The sequence below is a fragment of the Sinohyriopsis cumingii genome, chromosome 18 (genome assembly GCF_028554795.1).
Source record: "Sinohyriopsis cumingii isolate HCF-2022 chromosome 18, ASM2855479v2, whole genome shotgun sequence".
Taxonomy (NCBI): domain Eukaryota; kingdom Metazoa; phylum Mollusca; class Bivalvia; order Unionida; family Unionidae; genus Sinohyriopsis; species Sinohyriopsis cumingii.
Genome location: NC_142978.1, coordinates 79536322 through 79555961, shown reverse-complemented (window position 1 = coordinate 79555961; position 19640 = coordinate 79536322). Strand labels below are relative to the sequence as shown.

The following is a 19640-nucleotide window of genomic DNA, read 5'->3' as shown; positions in this document are numbered from 1 at the left end:
GCTTTTACAAAATTCCACATCCTGGATGTAATATTTCATCTGGCTGTATCAAACTGATAAAGATAATGTCATCCTGCCATCAGACATGGCCGTTGTTTCTAGAAACAGAAATTTTTTATTACTTATAAACCAAAAAATTGAAGAGAATTTAGGACAAATTTAACACAAAGCAATTGAGCATCAGTACCTTTCAAATTTTTACAAATGATTCTGATCCATGAAAGATAATTATTGCATGACAGAAATTATGTTCCAATGGCAGGAAAGGAATTTTCCCAAGAACTCTATGTCTTGCATGTACACAGACAACTAATTCCATACAGTTATTTTATCATGATAATGTTTTTCAATATAAAGATAATTAAATTAAGAGTGTCACAAATTAGGATTACTTCATCTGCAGATGATATATGGTTCACTCAGAAGCCACAGTGGCTCAGTCATTTTGCACACCAGAATCATTACAAAAAGGCCACAGTTTCAAATCCAGCCATCAGATCAGCTATCATGGTCCATCCATGGGTAAGGCACTTTTAGTTGCCTTGTCAGCTATCATGATCCATCCATGGGTAAGGCACTTTTAGTTGCCTTGTCAGCTATCATGATCCATCCATGGGTAAGGCACTTTTAGTTGCCTTGTCAGCTATCATGGTCCATCCATGGGTAAGGCACTTTTAGTTGCCTTGTCACTATCATGATCCATCCATGGGTAAGGCACTTTTAGTTGCCTTGTCAGCTATCATGGTCCATCCGTGGGTAAGGCACTTTTAGTTGCCTTGTCAGCTATCATGGTCCATCCATGGGTAAGGCACTTTCAGTTGCCTTGGCACTAAATCTATTTGTAATGCTGTGCTGTAAAATTTCAAAACTAAACCAAATCAATACCAATCATCCTGTTCTGAAAAATGAAAAATTCGTAAAGGTGTCCACTGTTTAAATAAATTAACCATTTGTAAGTGAAGTATTTAGGGCTCTGGCAGTAAAAAAAGGTTACTAATTCCAGTCTCCCATTTCATGCAGGTATCCTATAATGTTTACTCCTTTCCCCTTAAAAATAAGATTTGAAATCCAGGTTATTATTTTCAGCCAGTGTGGAAACTCTTTGCTCCTACATGTGGAATTTGAGCTACCATCACAAGTGGTATGTGTGTGTGATTTTGGATTTTTAATATAGCTTTAACAACTTTAGTCATTTTGCTACATTGCCTGCAGTGTGGCAGTTTTCAGCGATTTTTAGCACTGGGGCATCATGCTGCAGACATGTAGCATGATGTCCCACCTGGTGACATTTTCCTGACACCAAGCCAACCAGTCCTAACACTAACCTTTTAATGCTGAGTGCCTATCGAGGCAGCTGCTATTACCATTTTTATAAATGTTTGGTGTGACTGGGTCAGGGGTTAATCCCATGACCTCCCGCATCAGAGGCAAACACTCTAACCACTTAGGCCAGTAGAATGGTTTCATAAGGAATAAGTTAATAAATTAAATGTTACCATATGTCAGTAAAGGAGAAAAAAATGCACAGTATTTTTTTTTTTCAGCAAAGAGAGAAAGTTTACCAGCAACTCCAACAGTCCGCAGAGCTTTGAATGTAAGCAGTTTCACCAGTGATGATGAACCCCTTTATGACAGTGTGGCTTCTGATGAGGATTACAGCAGTGTGGACAACCTCAGTGTCAAGAGTATGAAGTCAGAGGATAAGAAAATGCCTCAGCTTGAGGGGCAACACGAGGTACAAAATACTTTAAATCCCCCCCCCCCACAAATCGAAGTTATTGGCTTATTTGCAGTTTACCAGATAGTGAGACATACAATTTTAGCCTATGTATAGATCAGATCCAATTGTAAATGACACAGACCCAGATCTGCCATTATATACTAGTAATTTTTTTCAGCAAATCAGTGACTACACCATTTAGTCTTCATATGAATTAAGATAGTCCAGTTTTTTCAATCAGCGCTACTGAACATCTCAAAATAACGTGATCTTTACATTACGAGATCATTGACATGAGGTCACTTGTTATCTAAGAGCGTCACAGAGCTATGAACTAATGTGAGTAAAATGACGTACTTGCAGCTTCTGAAATGAAGAAAAAGACTTTTACAATATTAGGTCAGATTTCATGAAAATGTTTTAAACTTCTGTGTTTGGATGATACTTACAAATATATTTTCTTCTATGCAAACAGGAAAAGGAATCAACTCCAACACCGATGCCCACAGTTCCAGAGGTAATATTTGTATTTTAGTGATTAATCTATGGTCTTTTTTGCATTGAGAGAGTGTGTGTGTGTGTGTGTGTATGTGTGTGTGTGTTTATGTATGTTATGTAGGTAGGTATGAATGCATGTATCTTTGTATACTGTATCAAATAGGTTGAACATAATCCTATATAATCATTTCCTGCTCCCTGTTGTATTAATTGTGTTTCAAACTTGCTTTTTAAATTCTAATTCAACTCGTCCTCAGTGTTATATTTTAATTTGGGTCACTTAGACGCAGCATTCGTTGACAGCAAAATTGTTTCCTTCCAGTAAAAATTGGTTTTATTTTCCTTTTTCACTTAGAACAATCATACCGATTCAGTAGTAATGGAACCCCCAACAACAGAGCATTATTTAGAGATGAGGCGGGCTTTTATTCATTCACAGTCTGAGGTCAGACAACTAATCCAAGCCAACAGAAATCTACAGACTGAGGTGGAGAGGCTCAACCACATGGTATGTTATGGTCAGTTAGTTATTTGTCCCAACGCTTTAACGTCAAGTATGGTTATATTTTTTCCATCTGCATGCTACCACATCACCTAAACCACTGGTGTCAATTCATAAAACTTGTTCTTTTGTAATTTGGGTTATCTCCCTTTGGGAAGAGGTCATATGTATATATAGATACAAAGATATAAACTAAATGGACATTTTTCAGTGTTTCTTGACTAAACTGCACCTGGGATTATAAACACATTCAAATTTAACAGATTTGAATAATGATGGTTTTGTCATGGTTGCTGTCTAAATGGGTTCGATGAATGAATGGTGGAATGTAATATGCGATTAAAAGCATGGAAATTTGTCAAGCAGCACCATTGAAGTAGCTGTAGTTCAAGTTTGATATAAAATGGTACCAGAGAATTTGTTGTACAATGTCTTAGAATTAACTGTTGTTCAAACTGACAGAAAATTGTTGTGAAGAATGTATCCTATGCGTTAGCATTTTATTGATCATGTGTCCTACAGTAAAGCCTACATTATCCACATTTTGGGTTCAGCTCAACAAAAAACATGTCTTAGAACTTTCTGATTCAGTTAAATTTCCCAAAACCAGTTCAGAAAAACTGACAACATATTTGTTTGTTGCAATGAGACTGTTCTAATACTAATCAAAGCCTATTGTGTGCTGAAAAATGGCATTAAACCCCACAAGAAGAACAACTAATATTAATCAAACCTCTTTATACTGGACAGCTCTATAAAAAGGCAAAATTATGGGGCCCATCAGCATCCACTTTGAGGGTTGCATCAGCATCCAGTCTTTGGATTCCAATAGCAGCTTGCAGTCCCATCAGCTTCCAGTCTTGGGATCCCAGTAGCATTCAGTCTTGTGGTTCCAACAGCATCCAGTCTTAGGGTCCCATCATCATCCAGTCATTGGATCCTATCAGCATCCAGCCTAGGGATCCAAACAGTATTCAGTCTTGGGGTTCCAATAGCATCCAGTCATAGAGGCCCATCAGCATCCAGTCTTTGGATCCTATCAGCATCCAGCCTAGGGATCCAAACAGTATTCAGTCTTGGGGTTCCAATAGCATCCAGTCACAGAGTCCCATCAACATCCAGTCTTTGGGTCCCATCAGCAACTTGTTTTGTAGTCCCATCAGCATTCAACCTTTGGATCCCATCAGTATCCAGTCTTAGGGTCCTATCATTATCCAGTCTTTGGGTCCCATCAGCAACCAGTGTCGAGGTACATCAGCAATTTGTCTTTTAGTCCCATCACTATTCAACCATTGAATCCCATCAGCATCCATTCTTGGAGTCCATCAGCATCTAGTACTGGGAAGTTTTGCTATACTGCATTCCACAGAATATGCATCCCCAGCACATCAGAATGGCTGAGGATGGTATGTTTAAGACCATCACAGTTTGAGTATCTTGTTCACTCAGAACACACATTCAGCTATTCTCAGTTTTTGATGTGGTCCACTCAAGACAAGTTCGAGTCTCAGGCTCGGCTAGTGTGGGTACGTGAGAAAGCCTGCCAGTAGCTTCTCGTGGGTCGGTGGTTCTTCCCGGGGTTTTCCAGGGTTCTTCCTCCACCAATTATACTGGCCACCATGTATAGCCTATCTTGTGCTGAAAAATGGCATTAAACCCTACAACAACAACAACAACAACAACAACAACAACTCAAGACAAAATTAGAAATGTCACATATGCTATGGGAACTAAACACACTAAGTGCTGTTGTCATTTTCCTCTCCAAATATACATTTGTATTGAGTAGGATTTCAACAGGTCAGCTAACATGGCATCTACAAAATCATGTTTTGTTGGAATTTACCTATCAGTAAGTACAATTTGTGATAAAATTTACAGTCAAATGATGTGAATTTCACTTTCTTAATTGAATTCCTTTATGTCAGTAACTACAGCATAGTGCCAGAAGTTAGGGTAAAAATGTTGACAATGTATGTCACACATTGTTTTTGTTCATGACCCCAAAAGTATTTTTTATCTCCTATGGTAAAATGTGCTACAAATAGCACACCATCACGCTCCAGTGTACATGATAGTTTTATTTCTGGAATTATGTCACCTGCATTTGCATTAGACACAAGTTTAAGCAATATGGTCTGCAAACACAGAGCAGACAGGAAACATCAGTGATAAGCTGACATTTAAACAATTTGACCTCTGAAATTTCTTGATTGCTTGGTTTTTCCCTACTATAGTATTCCTTGTCAGTGTTGCTTCCTGGGCACTGGGCATGTTGGATTTCAGCATTTTTCATAATCTTGGTGCAAATTAACCTCAAGTCATGCCTTATAGTTCAGATTTTGGTGCATTTCCTTGGATCCAATGCATGGTGTAATTCATGTATTGGGCTTTTGCATATATGTCACTATGAAACTTCATTGTATTGTGTTCATGGTTGTCAAGGACAACCAATGCTCATCAACAATGTGATTTATAGATATGCAGGGTTCATAGGTAGCTGTCCAAGGGGGGTTTGATAATGCAGCAGTTTGATTGAATGAGCAAAGTCTAGTTGCTTCATACACTTACAGTTAAACTTGTATTCTGTTAGTAGAAGATGTTACAGAATCAAAGGTCAGTTGTTTTTTCTTTCAAAAACAGCACAGAACAATTTCTAGAAAGTTCCAACTCCTTCAGAGGATGGTGGTTATTCTTTGCAAAAGTTGGCATGAGAATGGGAAAGAAGGTTGTCATTCTTTAGCAGCAGAGACTGCATTGCCATTAAGAAAGTGAAATGGATATGATTACATTTTCCAAGCAAAGTGGACCAAGAAATGGCCATTCCTATTAAAAATATTGGAATGATGTGTCAGATGTAACAAAAAGAATGTATTGATGACAGCATGTACAAGTCACTGAACTAGAACTGTTGAAAGATGATTAAGTACCATCCTTGATGATGTCATGTTTATAACAAGCAAGTGACGTTGTATAATAACACTGAGATAAGACACTGAGTATTGATGAATTTTGTTCTCTTTTTTTTTTTCTCACCCAAACTCATGACACTGTTTTTCCCACATATTTGCAGATGTGGTCCTCTTACAGTTTCAGTGGGGGAACTCACCCTTTTTGACAGATTCTAGAAACAATACTGTCTTGTCATTATAGGCATTTTTATTTACTATATTATAGGCATTTTTATGTAACATATTATAGGCATTTTTATGTATTATATTACAGGCATTTGTATGTATTACAGGCAATTTTTTGTATTATATTACAGGCATTTGTATGTATTACAGGCAATTTTGTATATTATAGGTATTTTTATGTATCATATTACAGACATTTTTCTGAATTACGGGCATTTTTGATCAAATATAGCAAAATCTGTGTCAGAATAAAATTGTATTTGGAAGGCTGTCATTAGCAGGTAATTAGGAAGAAAATACAGATAAAGAATGAGAAATGGAAGAAACAGGATTTTATTTTATACATATCAATTTTCTGCTCCAGAAAGAGACAGAATTTTACCTTAATTTCCTTCAAGTAAAAAAAGATATTATCATTTCTCTTATATGAGGCTGGAGCTACTTTATCATTGATGTTTCCTGGTTACAAAAGCAGTGCTCCTAGCAATGGAATGTGGACACTAGCAGTAAACAAAACTCTCACAGTGACTTTAATTAAGAAACCTTGCATTTTGTATTAAATATTTGAAGGGTCCAAACCATAGTGTTGTCAATACAACAATAAAAAACATTTATTGATTTTTTATAAAAGTAGATAATACAGCCAAACAGTTCATCTAACACAAGATCACATTGGGAATTTGCATACCAAAACATTACAGTACAACCCACTGATGGAAGTTCATAACTGGTAATATTGGTTACTTTCCTACATAATAGATTTAAAATTATAACTATTAGAACTGTCTCAAAATGATAGGTATATAACAAATATCATTGTCACAGTAATGATTCTAGATCACATCTCGACATCAACTTAATGCTTTAGGTCTGATCATGATCAGGATTTTCTGCCAACATGGCTTGATTGTGCAATCAAGATAGAATCTACATTGGGGTTTGCACCAAGACAAGGAAATCCCAGTCACTGAGTTACATTATTTGTCTCCCTATAAGGCAGAGCCTCGTGGGGAGACAACCCACGAGTGGTACAAACACTGACAGATTATTTTTCTTATCCAATGTTTTCCAATTAAATTAAAGTAACCCTGCATTTTTGCTAGCAGATTTAATCAGATACTATTATTGCCTGTAAAGGTCATCCGGTCTTGTATTCTGTTTAGGAAATCTGAATAATTATCAAAGTAGAATGTAGCTGTATATGCCACTCTTAGAAAGGAACAAAATCAAGAAGAAGAAAAAAACCTGGTGATTGTTATGAGCATCCGGAGAAACTTGCGATTGTTTAGTTTATACTGCACATTGTTACAAATATCTTAATGAAGGCATTGGGGTGACCTGTCAACCCTAAATACGCTAGTTCTACACATGCAAAAATAGAAACATTAAAGCATTTGATATTATTACTCTGTTATCACAATCGATAGATGTCATATGAAAATAACATTAAATAATTAATATCTTTTACATGTTAACGTTTGAATTTAATCAGTTCTTATTTGGCAAACATTCCATGGTAGGAAACAGTACATTACTGTGTAGTACGATACTTAGTACAATTTTAACAAAGTGTTTGATGACTGTGAGGACATTTCTCATTCATGACTTTCTTGGAATTTAAATTTTCTGTCCTGGAAATGAGGCAGATTTTGCTGTCATTAGAACAATGACGTGTTATATGGAAATCTTGTGGAATAGCGTGGACTGATGAATGAACCACTCTGATTGGTAAGTGCAGGAGTTTTTATTTACAATCACGTTATTATGTTTGATTCAACTGGAGCAGGGGCCCCGAGTGGCCGAGTGGTCTAAAGCGTTCGCCGTTACGGATCACTGCCATCTCACCTCTGTCTGCGCCGGTTCGAGTCTCAGATTCAGCCAATGTAGATATGTGAGAAAGCATGCCAGTAGCTTCTCGTGGGTCAGTGGTTCTTTCCGGGGTTTTCCCGGTTTCTTCCTCCACCATTAATACTGGCCGCCATATATGGCCTACCGTGTGCTGAAAAATGGCGTTAAACCCCACAACAACAACAACAACAACAATCAACTGGAGCATGTGTTTGGCATAGTTTGCAGAAACCATTTTGACGTAAATTATTTCTGGTTGTTGCTATCTTTGCGGTAGTTCTTTAGAAAGTCTGGATTTTTGTGTCAGTGATGTGTATTGCCTGTTTATAAAGAGCTCTTCCAGATAGGTTGGCTTCATATACATGCGTACGTCAAAATGTTTTTTATGGTTTGTTATTAAAGTTGGAGAGACTATAAGTTGCTTTATGAGTGAAGTTATTATTGTTATATATTTATATGTTGTTGTTGTGATTGTTCAGTTTTATAACAACTCCATCAGGCATATCAAAAGACATTACAAGATTTTCTTTTAAAAAGTAGTTCCTAGCATGTGGACACAATGACTGAGACAACCAGACCGAGATAACAAAAGTAAAGTTAGCAAATCAGGTAGATTACACTGCTGCATGGGTGACAAAATAATATGTGTATGTATTGTTCAGGGGTATGCTCTGTCACACTGGAAAACTCATCTTCAGTGATGAATGTCAGGTTATAATAGGAAACAGAATGTTATATGGAAAAAAGTTGAAGGGGAATGGGCACCCCCACTCAGACTTACTGAACTGTATATATTTGCATACAAGTTGAGTCTAGATGTAAACTGCACAGACCCAGATCTGCAGGCGCATTATGCGATTGGAGATCTAGGTCTGTACAGTTTGTTAAGAGTTATCAGTAGAATAACTAAGACTTTGATATGCTGGGACATTACGTGAGTGAAGATCAGGGTCTATGTTGTTTCCAGTTGGACTTGACTTACTAGTGAGTATAGCCGGGAGTTTGATGATATGTTTGAACAGTATCATTTGTAAATCTGAAAATAAAAATGTAGGTTCAATCAAGGACATTGTTTAGCCTGTTGAAGCACACGATTTGCTGATAATGAGTACATCTTTCAGGTTGATCATACACCCATGCCGAGGGTTAATTTAGTCAACAATATAAGCACCAAATTATCTGAAATGTGTGTACTGGCCATCCCAATGCCCACTGGCTAGATAATGCCCAGACTTAAATATATAAGAAAATGTTTGGTATTAGTGAAAGAAAGGGTTGCATGATGTTGTTCCCAAAAGCAGCTCTGTGATGGAATTGGTATCTCTTCATCTTAATTATCTTTGGATCCTTTTATCATTCCATACTTCAAAGACAAGGTGTGTTCTAAGGCTAAAGGGAAACATCACAAAATACTAAGGTAGTAGCTTTGTTGTTTTTTATTTAATGTTTACTCGCAAACTGCAGTATTTTGTGGTCAGGTGTAGAATACTTTACCTTCACTTTTAGCACTAAGCTACAAGTCAGATATTGGCACTTGGTTATATGGGTGGAGTTGGGGGTGGGGGTTTATTAAGAGAGGTGCATTTATTAAGCAGAACATGTATACTATCCTCTAATCAATTAAATCCCACATATGACATCATCTTTAGGTCCAGACACCAAACCCTGTGCTCGAAAGCAAAAATTCAGTCCACATTTGGCTTACAGATGTGGATGAAACAAATATCATTCTTGCCATTACAGCAAAATTCTGTTCCCAGTTGAACACCTTCCCAGTTAAAACCTTGCAAACTAACATTTGATCTTTGCCAATTCCAGGCAGGTCCTATAGTTTCTCAGAGTGAATTCAATGAAATCAATTGTGTCCATACCTTCGCTGTACACAGATGCTTGAGAAAATGTAGAGAAGGTTGTAACTTTTGCTGTAATACATCATGAGACCATCTTGATCTGGTTACAAGATGAAACCTCGATTTTTTTGGAGGATGACTCATGAGTGGTTAGTGTGTTGGACTCAATGACCAAAAAAGGTGCAGGTTTGAATCCTGCCATTGGCTTAGCTGTCAGCATCCAGCATGTGACCTTGTGCAAGGCACTCTACTCTAATTGCCTTGATACTAAGTAACCAGTTGTGTTTTTGTGCCATAAGACACCAAGCCAAAACCCAATTAATTTTTTCACAGAAATTTGAGCCACACACAGATCTTTGAGATGCACTGAAACCATTATGTAAATCAGCATTTTCTACATACTTAGCAAAATATGAGGAATGAAAACTGCACAGACAGTTGTCATAAAATCAAACTTATCATTGGAGAGTGATATCCCATGTTAAAAAGATCACAGAGATGAGGTAGTATTGTTCTGTTTGTGTATGAGACACTGATACCCGACTCATGCCTACTTCCAGAAGGATGGACCATGATCAGAGTGTGAATACGTTGCATGTCCACTGATAGTAGAAGACACTTGGGTCATGTGTTTTGACTTCCCCTGTATGAGACAGAGGTTTTTGGAAGCTTCATGAGGATGTTCCACCTGGGAAGATCTTTGACTTTTTTTTATGGAATGCAGTTTATACAAAAATGTTACCCTGTACCATAACAACTTTTTGTGGGTTTTTTTGGCCCTTATTTTCCATTTAGATACATTTTTCTGAGTTGTAATATATATTCTCTTTCATCTTGTTGTATTTATGTTTCCAATGAACAGTCATGAAGCTTGTTTCTGGAGTTTTTATTGCAGAGGTATTTGGTAGGGTCTATATTCCCATAGTTTTTATTGCAGAGGTATTTGGTAGGGTCTATATTCCCATAGTTTTTATTGCAGAGGTATTTGGTAGGGTCTATATTCCCATAGTTTTTATTGCAGAGGTATTTGGTAGGGTCTATATTCCCATAGTTTTTATTGCAGAGGTATTTGGTAGGGTCTTTATTCCCATAGTTTTTATTGCAGAGGTATTTGGTAGGGTCTTTATTCCCATAGTTTTTATTGCAGAGGTATTTGGTAGGGTCTTTATTCCCATAGTTTTTATTGCAGAGGTATTTGGTAGGGTCTATATTCCCATAGTTTTTATTGCAGAGGTATTTGGTAGGGTTTTTATTCCCATAGTTTTTATTGCAGAGGTATTTGGTAGGGTCTATATTCCCATAGTTTTTATTGCAGAGGTATTTGGTAGGGTCTTTATTCCCATAGTTTTTATTGCAGAGGTATTTGGTAGGGTCTTTATTCCCATAGTTTTTATTGCAGAGGTATTTGGTAGGGTCTATATTCCCATAGTTTTTATTGCAGAGGTAATTGGTAGGGTCTTTATTCCCATAGTTTTTATTGCAGAGGTATTTGGTAGGGTCTATATTCCCATAGTTTTTATTGCAGAGGTATTTGGTAGGGTCTTTATTCCCATAGTTTTTATTGCAGAAGTATTTGGTAGGGTCTATATTCCCATAGTTTTTATTGCAGAGGTATTTGGTAGGGTCTATATTCCCATAGTTTTTATTGCAGAGGTATTTGGTAGGGTCTATATTCCCATAGTTTTTATTGCAGAGGTATTTGGTAGGGTCTATATTCCCATAGTTTTTATTGCAGAGGTATTTGGTAGGGTCTATATTCCCATAGTTTTTCTGCAGTGGTTCATTTTTTGTTTTTCATTTTTAGGACTTTTAATGCCATTAAATGCTAACAGAGGTAGGACATAGGACATAGTTTTGGTATGTGTCTTTTGCAAACAATGGATCAGTGTACCAAGCTGTAGTAAGCATTTAAAATTTAATTTGAAATTTATGTTTACATACAATAATCCCATCCTGTATGATCTGGATAATACTTGCATATAAGCTGTGGCAAACAGCATAAACCCTGATCTGCTTCTCATAAATAATGTGTCAGCAGATTAGAGTCTATGTTTTTGTTCTAGTAATTAATCCTAACAAACTGTGAAGAGCTAGATCAGTTTGCAGTTGGATTTGACTTAAACACACAGATATGTGTCGTATAAAGAAATACTACGTACAAGACATACAATATATATTTCTGATGATTTTTTTTTCAATTTCTAATTAAATGGTTAGGTTGAATGCCCATCTCTCTATTCTGGTTCAAATTCTACATTTTCCTTCTTGCTGTCTTACCTTTCTTTTATTGACTAGAATATACTCATGTAAAAATTTTATCCGGACTGCAGATATTATATACCCTGCTTTGCAATTTCATATTTAAATGGCAAATCAGGGTCTGTTTATGTGTTCATTAGATTAATCCTAACAAACTGCATAGACCCAGATCTTCCAGAACATTATGCAACAGCAAATTTCGGTCTGTGCTGTTCATAGTTAGACTCTACCTATATATGAGTATATATACTTTATTTTTGTAAAAATAAACTGTTAAATCTAGGTGACATGTAAAACATATTGCAATTTCACTCATACTTGTACAATGAAAAGCTTTGTTCTCAATATGTGCATGTTAAGAACATTTACATAGGAACTTTGCTAATATCATAAATATGCAAATAGGTTTACCATTCAGGTTTTACTGTAAATACAGTATATCTCAGGTGATTTAATTCATTAGAGAAAGACTTCATCTATGATACATGGTAACATCACATTGACATGGTTCATGCATAATATTTATTGACATTACCTGTTGTCATGGCAACTGATATGCAGGGGGTCATTATTTACCAGTTGAAGCATAATATCATTAGGGAACAGACACCTGCTTGCATGTCATGTGTGTATCAGTGTTGTTTGTTACCACCTATCTAAGACTTTAATATAGACTGTAATAATCTATTCTTTTTCAGGTCCATGCCTTAATATCAGAGAACTCCATGCTTAAAGAGCAGCAACACCTTATGGGCAGAGGGCTTCCAAATGGTCCAGAGAGTCCACAGAATGGGACCGTAGTCCAAACACGTACACCTCGGCAGAGTCGCCCCCAGTCGATGTTTGAACCAAGAGATCATCAGCGTGTGTCCAGTAGAGCACAAAAGGTCAGTAGGCCTCTGGAGCTTAATAGACCCCCACACTGAGATGCAGGAACCCTATTCATCCATCCATCCATCCATACTTGTAACCAGCATAGCCCAGCTTCTCATACACATAATTTGTACTTGAATTACTTATTACTTGTCAGTTTGCCTTTTAAAGGCTTCATCTTTTTGGGTCCAGTTTTGATAGAGTTATTGCCATTTCCCTATCAGTATTTGATCTCCACTACTGCCGATCATTGTAACCAGCATAGCTCAACAACCACACAACATATTCTGAAACAGTTTGGTATTTAAATTGGCTCATAATGAGTTTTGCGTCATAAACTGTTTTTGACTAGAGTTATGGACCTTAACAGTGTACTTGATATTTTCGCATGGGATGTTGCTTGTAACAAGAATATTAGTTGGTAGGTGAATTGCTATTTTACATGTAGTTGTACCTTTTAAGATTTCATCTTTCAGGTCCAGTTTTGATGGAGTTATTGACCTTTTTCAATCTGTAATAAATCTACAATGCTGTAACAAGCATATTCTAATTCAATTTATTGTGTACACTGTATCAAGACCTAGACGTTTCTTTTATGACTTTTGTGTTGTCAGCTCAGTTTTGAAAATATAGTTCTGGCCCTTCACAATTAACTTCATATCTTTAAATGGAGGGATGCTTGTAATTGGCACTGTTGTTGTTGTTGTTGTTGTTGTTCTTGTATGGTTTAACGCCATTTTTCAGCACAAGATAGGCTATACATGGCGGCCAGTATAATTGGTGGAGGAAGAACCCTGGGAAACCCCGGGAAGAATCAATGACCCACGAGAAGTTACTGGCAGGCTTTCTCACATACCAACATTAGCCGAGTCTGCGACTCGAACTCACGCAGACAGAGGTGAGATGGCAGTGATCTACAATGGAGAGCGCTTTAGACCACTTGGCCACTCATTGCCCCTAACTGGCACTGTAACTATTCACATGTTCCTTTTGTGCATTTAATCTCATTTCTAAGTATTATGGTCCCTGATTGCTTGTTCTCTTGACTTTGGTTTTTACAAGTTAACATCACCAATTTTTTTAAAAACATTTCAACCAAATTTGGTAGATTGGTTCAGATTTATGACTTCTTGAGTGAAATTGATTTCCACCATTCCACAGCCTCATTTATGGGAGTTATGGTTCCTGATTGTCACTCCTCCTGACTTTGGTTTCTGCAATATACAGAGATGTCAGCATCTGAGAAAATATAATCTGAGCATGGATGAGTGGCAGAGGTGCAACAGCACATAAAGTGGAGGTGGGTTGTGTTAGAAAATGGTGCAACCTAGTGTATTTGTTTATGTTTGGAGATACAAAAGTCCTTGATGTAAATAGATGTTTCAGACATTTTATTTTCATTTACCCTCGTACACCTTTGTTTAGCAAATGAACTTTATAAAAATTAAAGAAAAATCATTTGTGGCAGTAAAAGACTTGCATGTTGTAGCAGTAGAAGACATGCTTTTTGTAGCAGTACTGTATTTGCATATTATAGCAGTAGAATACTTGCTTGTTGTAGCAGTACTGTATTTGCATGTTGTGGCAGTAGAGGACTTGCTTGTTGTAGCAGTACTGTATTTGCATGTTGTGGCAGTAGAAGACTTGTTTCCTGTAGCAGTACTGTATTTGCATGTTGTGGCAGTAGAAGACTTGTTTCCTGTAGCAGTAGTGTATTTGCATGTTATAGCAGTAGAAGACTTGGTTGTTGTAGCAGTACTGTAATTGCATGTTATAGCTGTAGAAGACTTGTTTGATGTAGCAGTACTGTATTTGCATGTTGTGGCAGTAGAAGACTTGTTTGTTGTAGCAGTACTGTATTTGCATGTTATAGCAGTAGAAGACGTGTTTGTTGTAGCAGTACTGTATTTGCATGTTATAGCAGTAGAAGACTTGTTTGTTGTAGCAGTACTGTATTTGCATGTAGTGGCAGTAGAGGACTTGTAGCAGTACTGTATTTGCATGCTGTGGCAGTAGAAGACTTGCTTGTTGTAGCAGTACTGTATTTGCATGTTATAGCAGTAGAGGACTTGCTTGTTGTAGCAGTACTGTATTTGCATGTTGTGGCAGTAGAGGACTTGCTTGTTGTAGCAGTACTGTATTTGCATGTTATAGCAGTAGAAGACTTGTTTGTTGTAGCAGTACTGTATTTGCATGTTATAGCAGTAGAAGACTTGCTTGTTGTAGCAGTACTGTATTTGCATGTTGTGGCAGTAGAAGACTTGTTTGATGTAGCAGTACTGTATTTGCATGTTGTGGCAGTCGAAGATTTGTTTGTTGTAGCAGTACTGTATTTGCATGTTGTGGCAGTAGAAGACTTGCTTGTTGTAGCAATACTGTATTTGCATGTTGTGGCAGTAGAGGACTTGTTTGTTATAGCAGTACTGTATTTGCATGTTGTGGCAGTAGAGGACTTGCTTGTTGTAGCAGTACTGTATTTGCATGTTATAGCAGTAGAAGACTTGTTTGTTGTAGCATTACTGTATTTGCATGTTATAGCAGTAGAAGACTTGTTTGCTGTAGCAGTACTGTATTTGCATATTATAGCAGTAGAAGACTTGTTTGTTGTAGCAGTACTGTATTTGCATGTTATAGCAGTAGAAGACTTGTTTGTTGTAGCAGTACTGTATTTGCATGTTGTGGCAGTAGAAGACTTGCTTGTTGTAGCAGTACTGTATTTGCATGTTGTGGCAGTAGAAGACTTGTTTGATGTAGCAGTACTGTATTTGCATGTTGTGGCAGTCGAAGATTTGTTTGTTGTAGCAGTACTGTATTTGCATGTTGTGGCAGTAGAAGACTTGTTTGTTGTAGCAGTACTGTATTTGCATGTTATAGCAGTAGAAGACTTGCTTGTTGTAGCAGTACTGTATTTGCATGTTGTGGCAGTAGAAGACTTGTTTGATGTAGCAGTACTGTATTTGCATGTTGTGGCAGTCGAAGATTTGTTTGTTGTAGCAGTACTGTATTTGCATGTTGTGGCAGTAGAAGACTTGCTTGTTGTAGCAATACTGTATTTGCATGTTGTGGCAGTAGAGGACTTGTTTGTTATAGCAGTACTGTATTTGCATGTTGTGGCAGTAGAGGACTTGCTTGTTGTAGCAGTACTGTATTTGCATGTTATAGCAGTAGAAGACTTGTTTGTTGTAGCATTACTGTATTTGCATGTTATAGCAGTAGAAGACTTGTTTGCTGTAGCAGTACTGTATTTGCATATTATAGCAGTAGAAGACTTGTTTGTTGTAGCAGTACTGTATTTGCATGTTATAGCAGTAGAAGACTTGTTTGTTGTAGCAGTACTGTATTTGCATGTTGTGGCAGTAGAAGACTTGCTTGTTGTAGCAGTACTGTATTTGCATGTTATAGCAGTAGAAGACTTGCTTGTTGTAGCAGTACTGTATTTGCATGTTATAGCAGTAGAAGACTTGTTTGTTATAGCTGTACTGTATTTGCATGTTATAGCAGTAGAAGACTTGCTTGTTGTAGCAGTACTGTATTTGCATGTTGTGACAGTAGAAGACTTGTTCATTGTAGCAGTACTGTATTTGCATGTTATAGCAGTAGAAGACTTGTTTGTTGTAGCAGTACTGTATTTGCATGTTATAGCAGTAGAAGACTTGTTTGTTGTAGCAGTACTGTATTTGCATGTTGTGGCAGTAGAAGACTTGCTTGTTGTAGCATTACTGTATTTGCATGTTGTGGCAGTAGAAGACATGTTTCCTCTGACAGTAGAAGACTTGCTGGGAGTAGCAAACATGCAAGATGATAACTGTAAGATCCTGTTCCATGATTTCATTGTAGCAAGCAACATCTTTTCCTTCATTTCATTCGAGAAAAATTTGTATAATGGCTCTTATTAATGTAGTAGTCTCCCAAGATTCATCTAGAGCATTGGTTCCCAACTTTTCTGGCCACAAAAAAAAAAAATACTTTTTCTGAGCCTCACGACTTTGTTTCCACATTTTGACAAGTTTTATCACCCTCAAAACAATCCTCCCAACCCTCTGCAACCCTCCAGAATGTCCTCACAGCTCAGTGGTTGGGACCCACTGATCTAGAGAGGAATATCTTGTTGATACATGTTTGGTGACATTTTGAGTAGGAACACTGGACATCTGCTGTATTTTCACCAACTGGTATAGAATTCTTATCAGGTAGAGGTTAACATCTACTAGGAAGTTTTCTAAATTATTTGAAAGCTTGTTTTGAGCAGCAAGGTACAGCAGATGACAAGCACGATCATGGAAGTATACACCTGGCTGTTTATCTCAAATAAACTTGACAACACCTTTGTGGCAACCACTCATTACACTGGCAATATCTGAGGTAAACCTGACAGAGTTTTCCCAGGATATGTTTAGACACTCAAGTTCATGGTCATGATCCTGTAAAAAAAAAATTTTTATACAAATATTCTTATTATATTTCTTGTTTTACAATGTGTTTAAAATGTGTTTAGCATTGGTCTTCTATGCTTTTACCACATTGTCATAACAATATTAACAATCAATGCATGCATGCCATAAAAATATAATAATATGAAAGCCCACAGGAAGTTCCTGTTTGAAATTTTCAGTTTACAAAAATAAATGTATTTGCATTTATCTGTCAGATTAAAAGTTTTTAATACTCCAGGAACAAAGCACATGTGAGAATGATGGGTGGCTGGGTAATAAGAAACCTTTAATAATTCAATTAGTGAATTACAGATGCTAAACTAAGCAAGAGATTACATTAGGAAAAACACAAACATTTTGGTATGTTTACCTGAAGATGTTTTCACCAGTTTTATCCACTCTCATTTCTGGCAATGAAAGTAAAAATCTGATTCCACTTCCAAACACTGGTTTACAAGCACAAAGCACAGTGGGTTACGGCTTTCTATCACTTAAATCTTACTATCTGTTGCAATATTGGATGGAGCATCATGAAGACACAGCTTCCTTTACCAATAATTGTAGTGGGTTTTGTTCTGGCAGAGCTGTATTCTCTTGGCAATAGCCAGATTTGGAAACGTGTGAAACATAGGCCTGGCTTTGTCAGACGTGTTTTCTTGACAATAGCCAAATCTGGAAACATGGTGTGAAACATAGGCCTGGCTTTGTCAGCAGTGTTTTCTTGACAATAGCCAAATCTGGAAACATGGTGTGAAACATCAGCCTGGCTTTGTCAGCAGTGTTTTCTTGACAATAGCTGAATCTGGAAACATCGTGTGAAACATCGGCCTGGCTTTGTCAGCAGTGTTTTCTTGGCAATAGCCAAATCTGGAAACATCGTGTGAAACATAGGCCTGGCTTTGTCAGCAGTGGCAAGCAGTAGACTAAATTTGACAAGAAAGTTTGTGAAAACTGTTTCTGCATTTATAACTGACAGATTATTTCCAGCTGAAGAAAAAAGCTTTTGAGCTTTAGAATACAGCTATAATTCTCATGAAAAAGTGTATAGCTCTTGTGTTTTGAAGTTTTATTGTGTGTCCTAAACTTTTATTTACCACAAGCTATCCTAACATCAGTCTTACACCAAGTGCAAAATGCAAACTTATCACCAAGTCTAGATATTATGATGCCAGGAAATTCTTCTGTGTACTTGTCACATAATTTCTGTTTGTGCTCTTTTTTTGGTTCTGGTTACAGATCATACTCGGGATATGGTATTTTGTGAAATATCTAAGAATTAATAGCCAGCAGTTGACTTTATGACTCAAACAAAGAAGCGAATGACTTAACATAAACAATACAGGCAAAAAACCAATTTTAAATTTGACCAACAAAAATGTAATGGTTAATTAATTTTCAACTAATAGAATCAAGAGATTTCCATTTGCTCCATCAATCTAATGTTTTCCTAATCAACAAATGCACTATGACAAAGAGACATCTTCATGATACAAAAATGTCAAAGAAAGCAGAAATATTGGGAGGTTTGTTTTTATTATTTGAGCTCAGATTTTTCTTCAAAGGATGGCCTAATTGTTGGAGCTGCTGTGACCAAATTGAAGGACTTGACATGTCTGAACATAAGTTTACTCAGCTTTGCTGCTTTTCAGCAAGAGTTGGCATATAGCTTTGATGAGACCTTGAATGAGTTTAATTTCAAGCATGCTACATTATCATTTAGAAGAGTTATGGCCCCTGATTTGCCCATTATCATAAATTTTCTATGCACAGCTTAACTTTACTTAGAAAAATAACATTTCAGCCAATGTTATTATGTACCATTATATTGAGACCTTTAATGCACTGAATTCCAGACAAATCGTTATATTGATGATTGGATTTCCGCATTCCACATCATCATTATTTTGAAGGGTTATGGCCCATTAATGCATAATATCTCCAAACACTGGTTTCTCAACAGAAGTTCTTCTGTTTAAAGGCCCTGCTTTGTAAATTATGGAGGGCAGGGTCCTTTGATATCTACTTCTCACTAATAGCTCTAGTTTAGATACTGTATCCAGTATATTTTGTGCAGCTTGCATTGTTGGATGGAGTGGAGGTGGCAAAAAATGTAACTAAATTTAATATACCATTTCTCATAAGACCATGATGCAGTATACTGACATGGTGAAAACCTTATGTAGGCAATACTAGCATCGATGTTGACAACTCACCCCATTCGTCTTTGGTCTTGCCCAAAATATCTTAAAGTATAAACGCTTAATTTAATTTCTTATTTCAGGGTCGCTCAAAGGATGACTTATACCCAATCCAGTCCCAAACACAGTCAGAAGACCCAAGAGTCACCACTACGGTAACTGTTTTATACATTTCTAAATTTATGCTGCTTCAAATGTTCATCACACGTTGATATTCTCTTCGGGGATCATAACACTATATTAATTTCGTCTTCAGATCTAAAGTGACTATTTACTAGCATTCTTAAGTATTATGCATGGACCCGGCTTTGCCATTGTATCA

General features: G+C 36.9%; 1 protein-coding gene across 2 annotated transcripts in view; it reads left to right on the top strand.

Moving 5' to 3' along the window:
• The window catches only part of LOC149777140 (ARF GTPase-activating protein GIT2-like), a 182920-nt gene that overhangs the window by 145097 nt on the left and 18183 nt on the right, over positions 1–19640 (top strand). For both annotated transcript variants that reach the window (XM_089941832.1, XM_089941831.1), the window contains exons 13-17: positions 1545–1735; positions 2196–2237; positions 2574–2726; positions 12513–12701; positions 19402–19473. In XM_089941832.1, coding sequence (XP_089797958.1) covers positions 1545–1735; positions 2196–2237; positions 2574–2726; positions 12513–12701; positions 19402–19473 — 647 coding nt within the window. The remainder of the gene's footprint in view (positions 1–1544; positions 1736–2195; positions 2238–2573; positions 2727–12512; positions 12702–19401; positions 19474–19640) is intronic.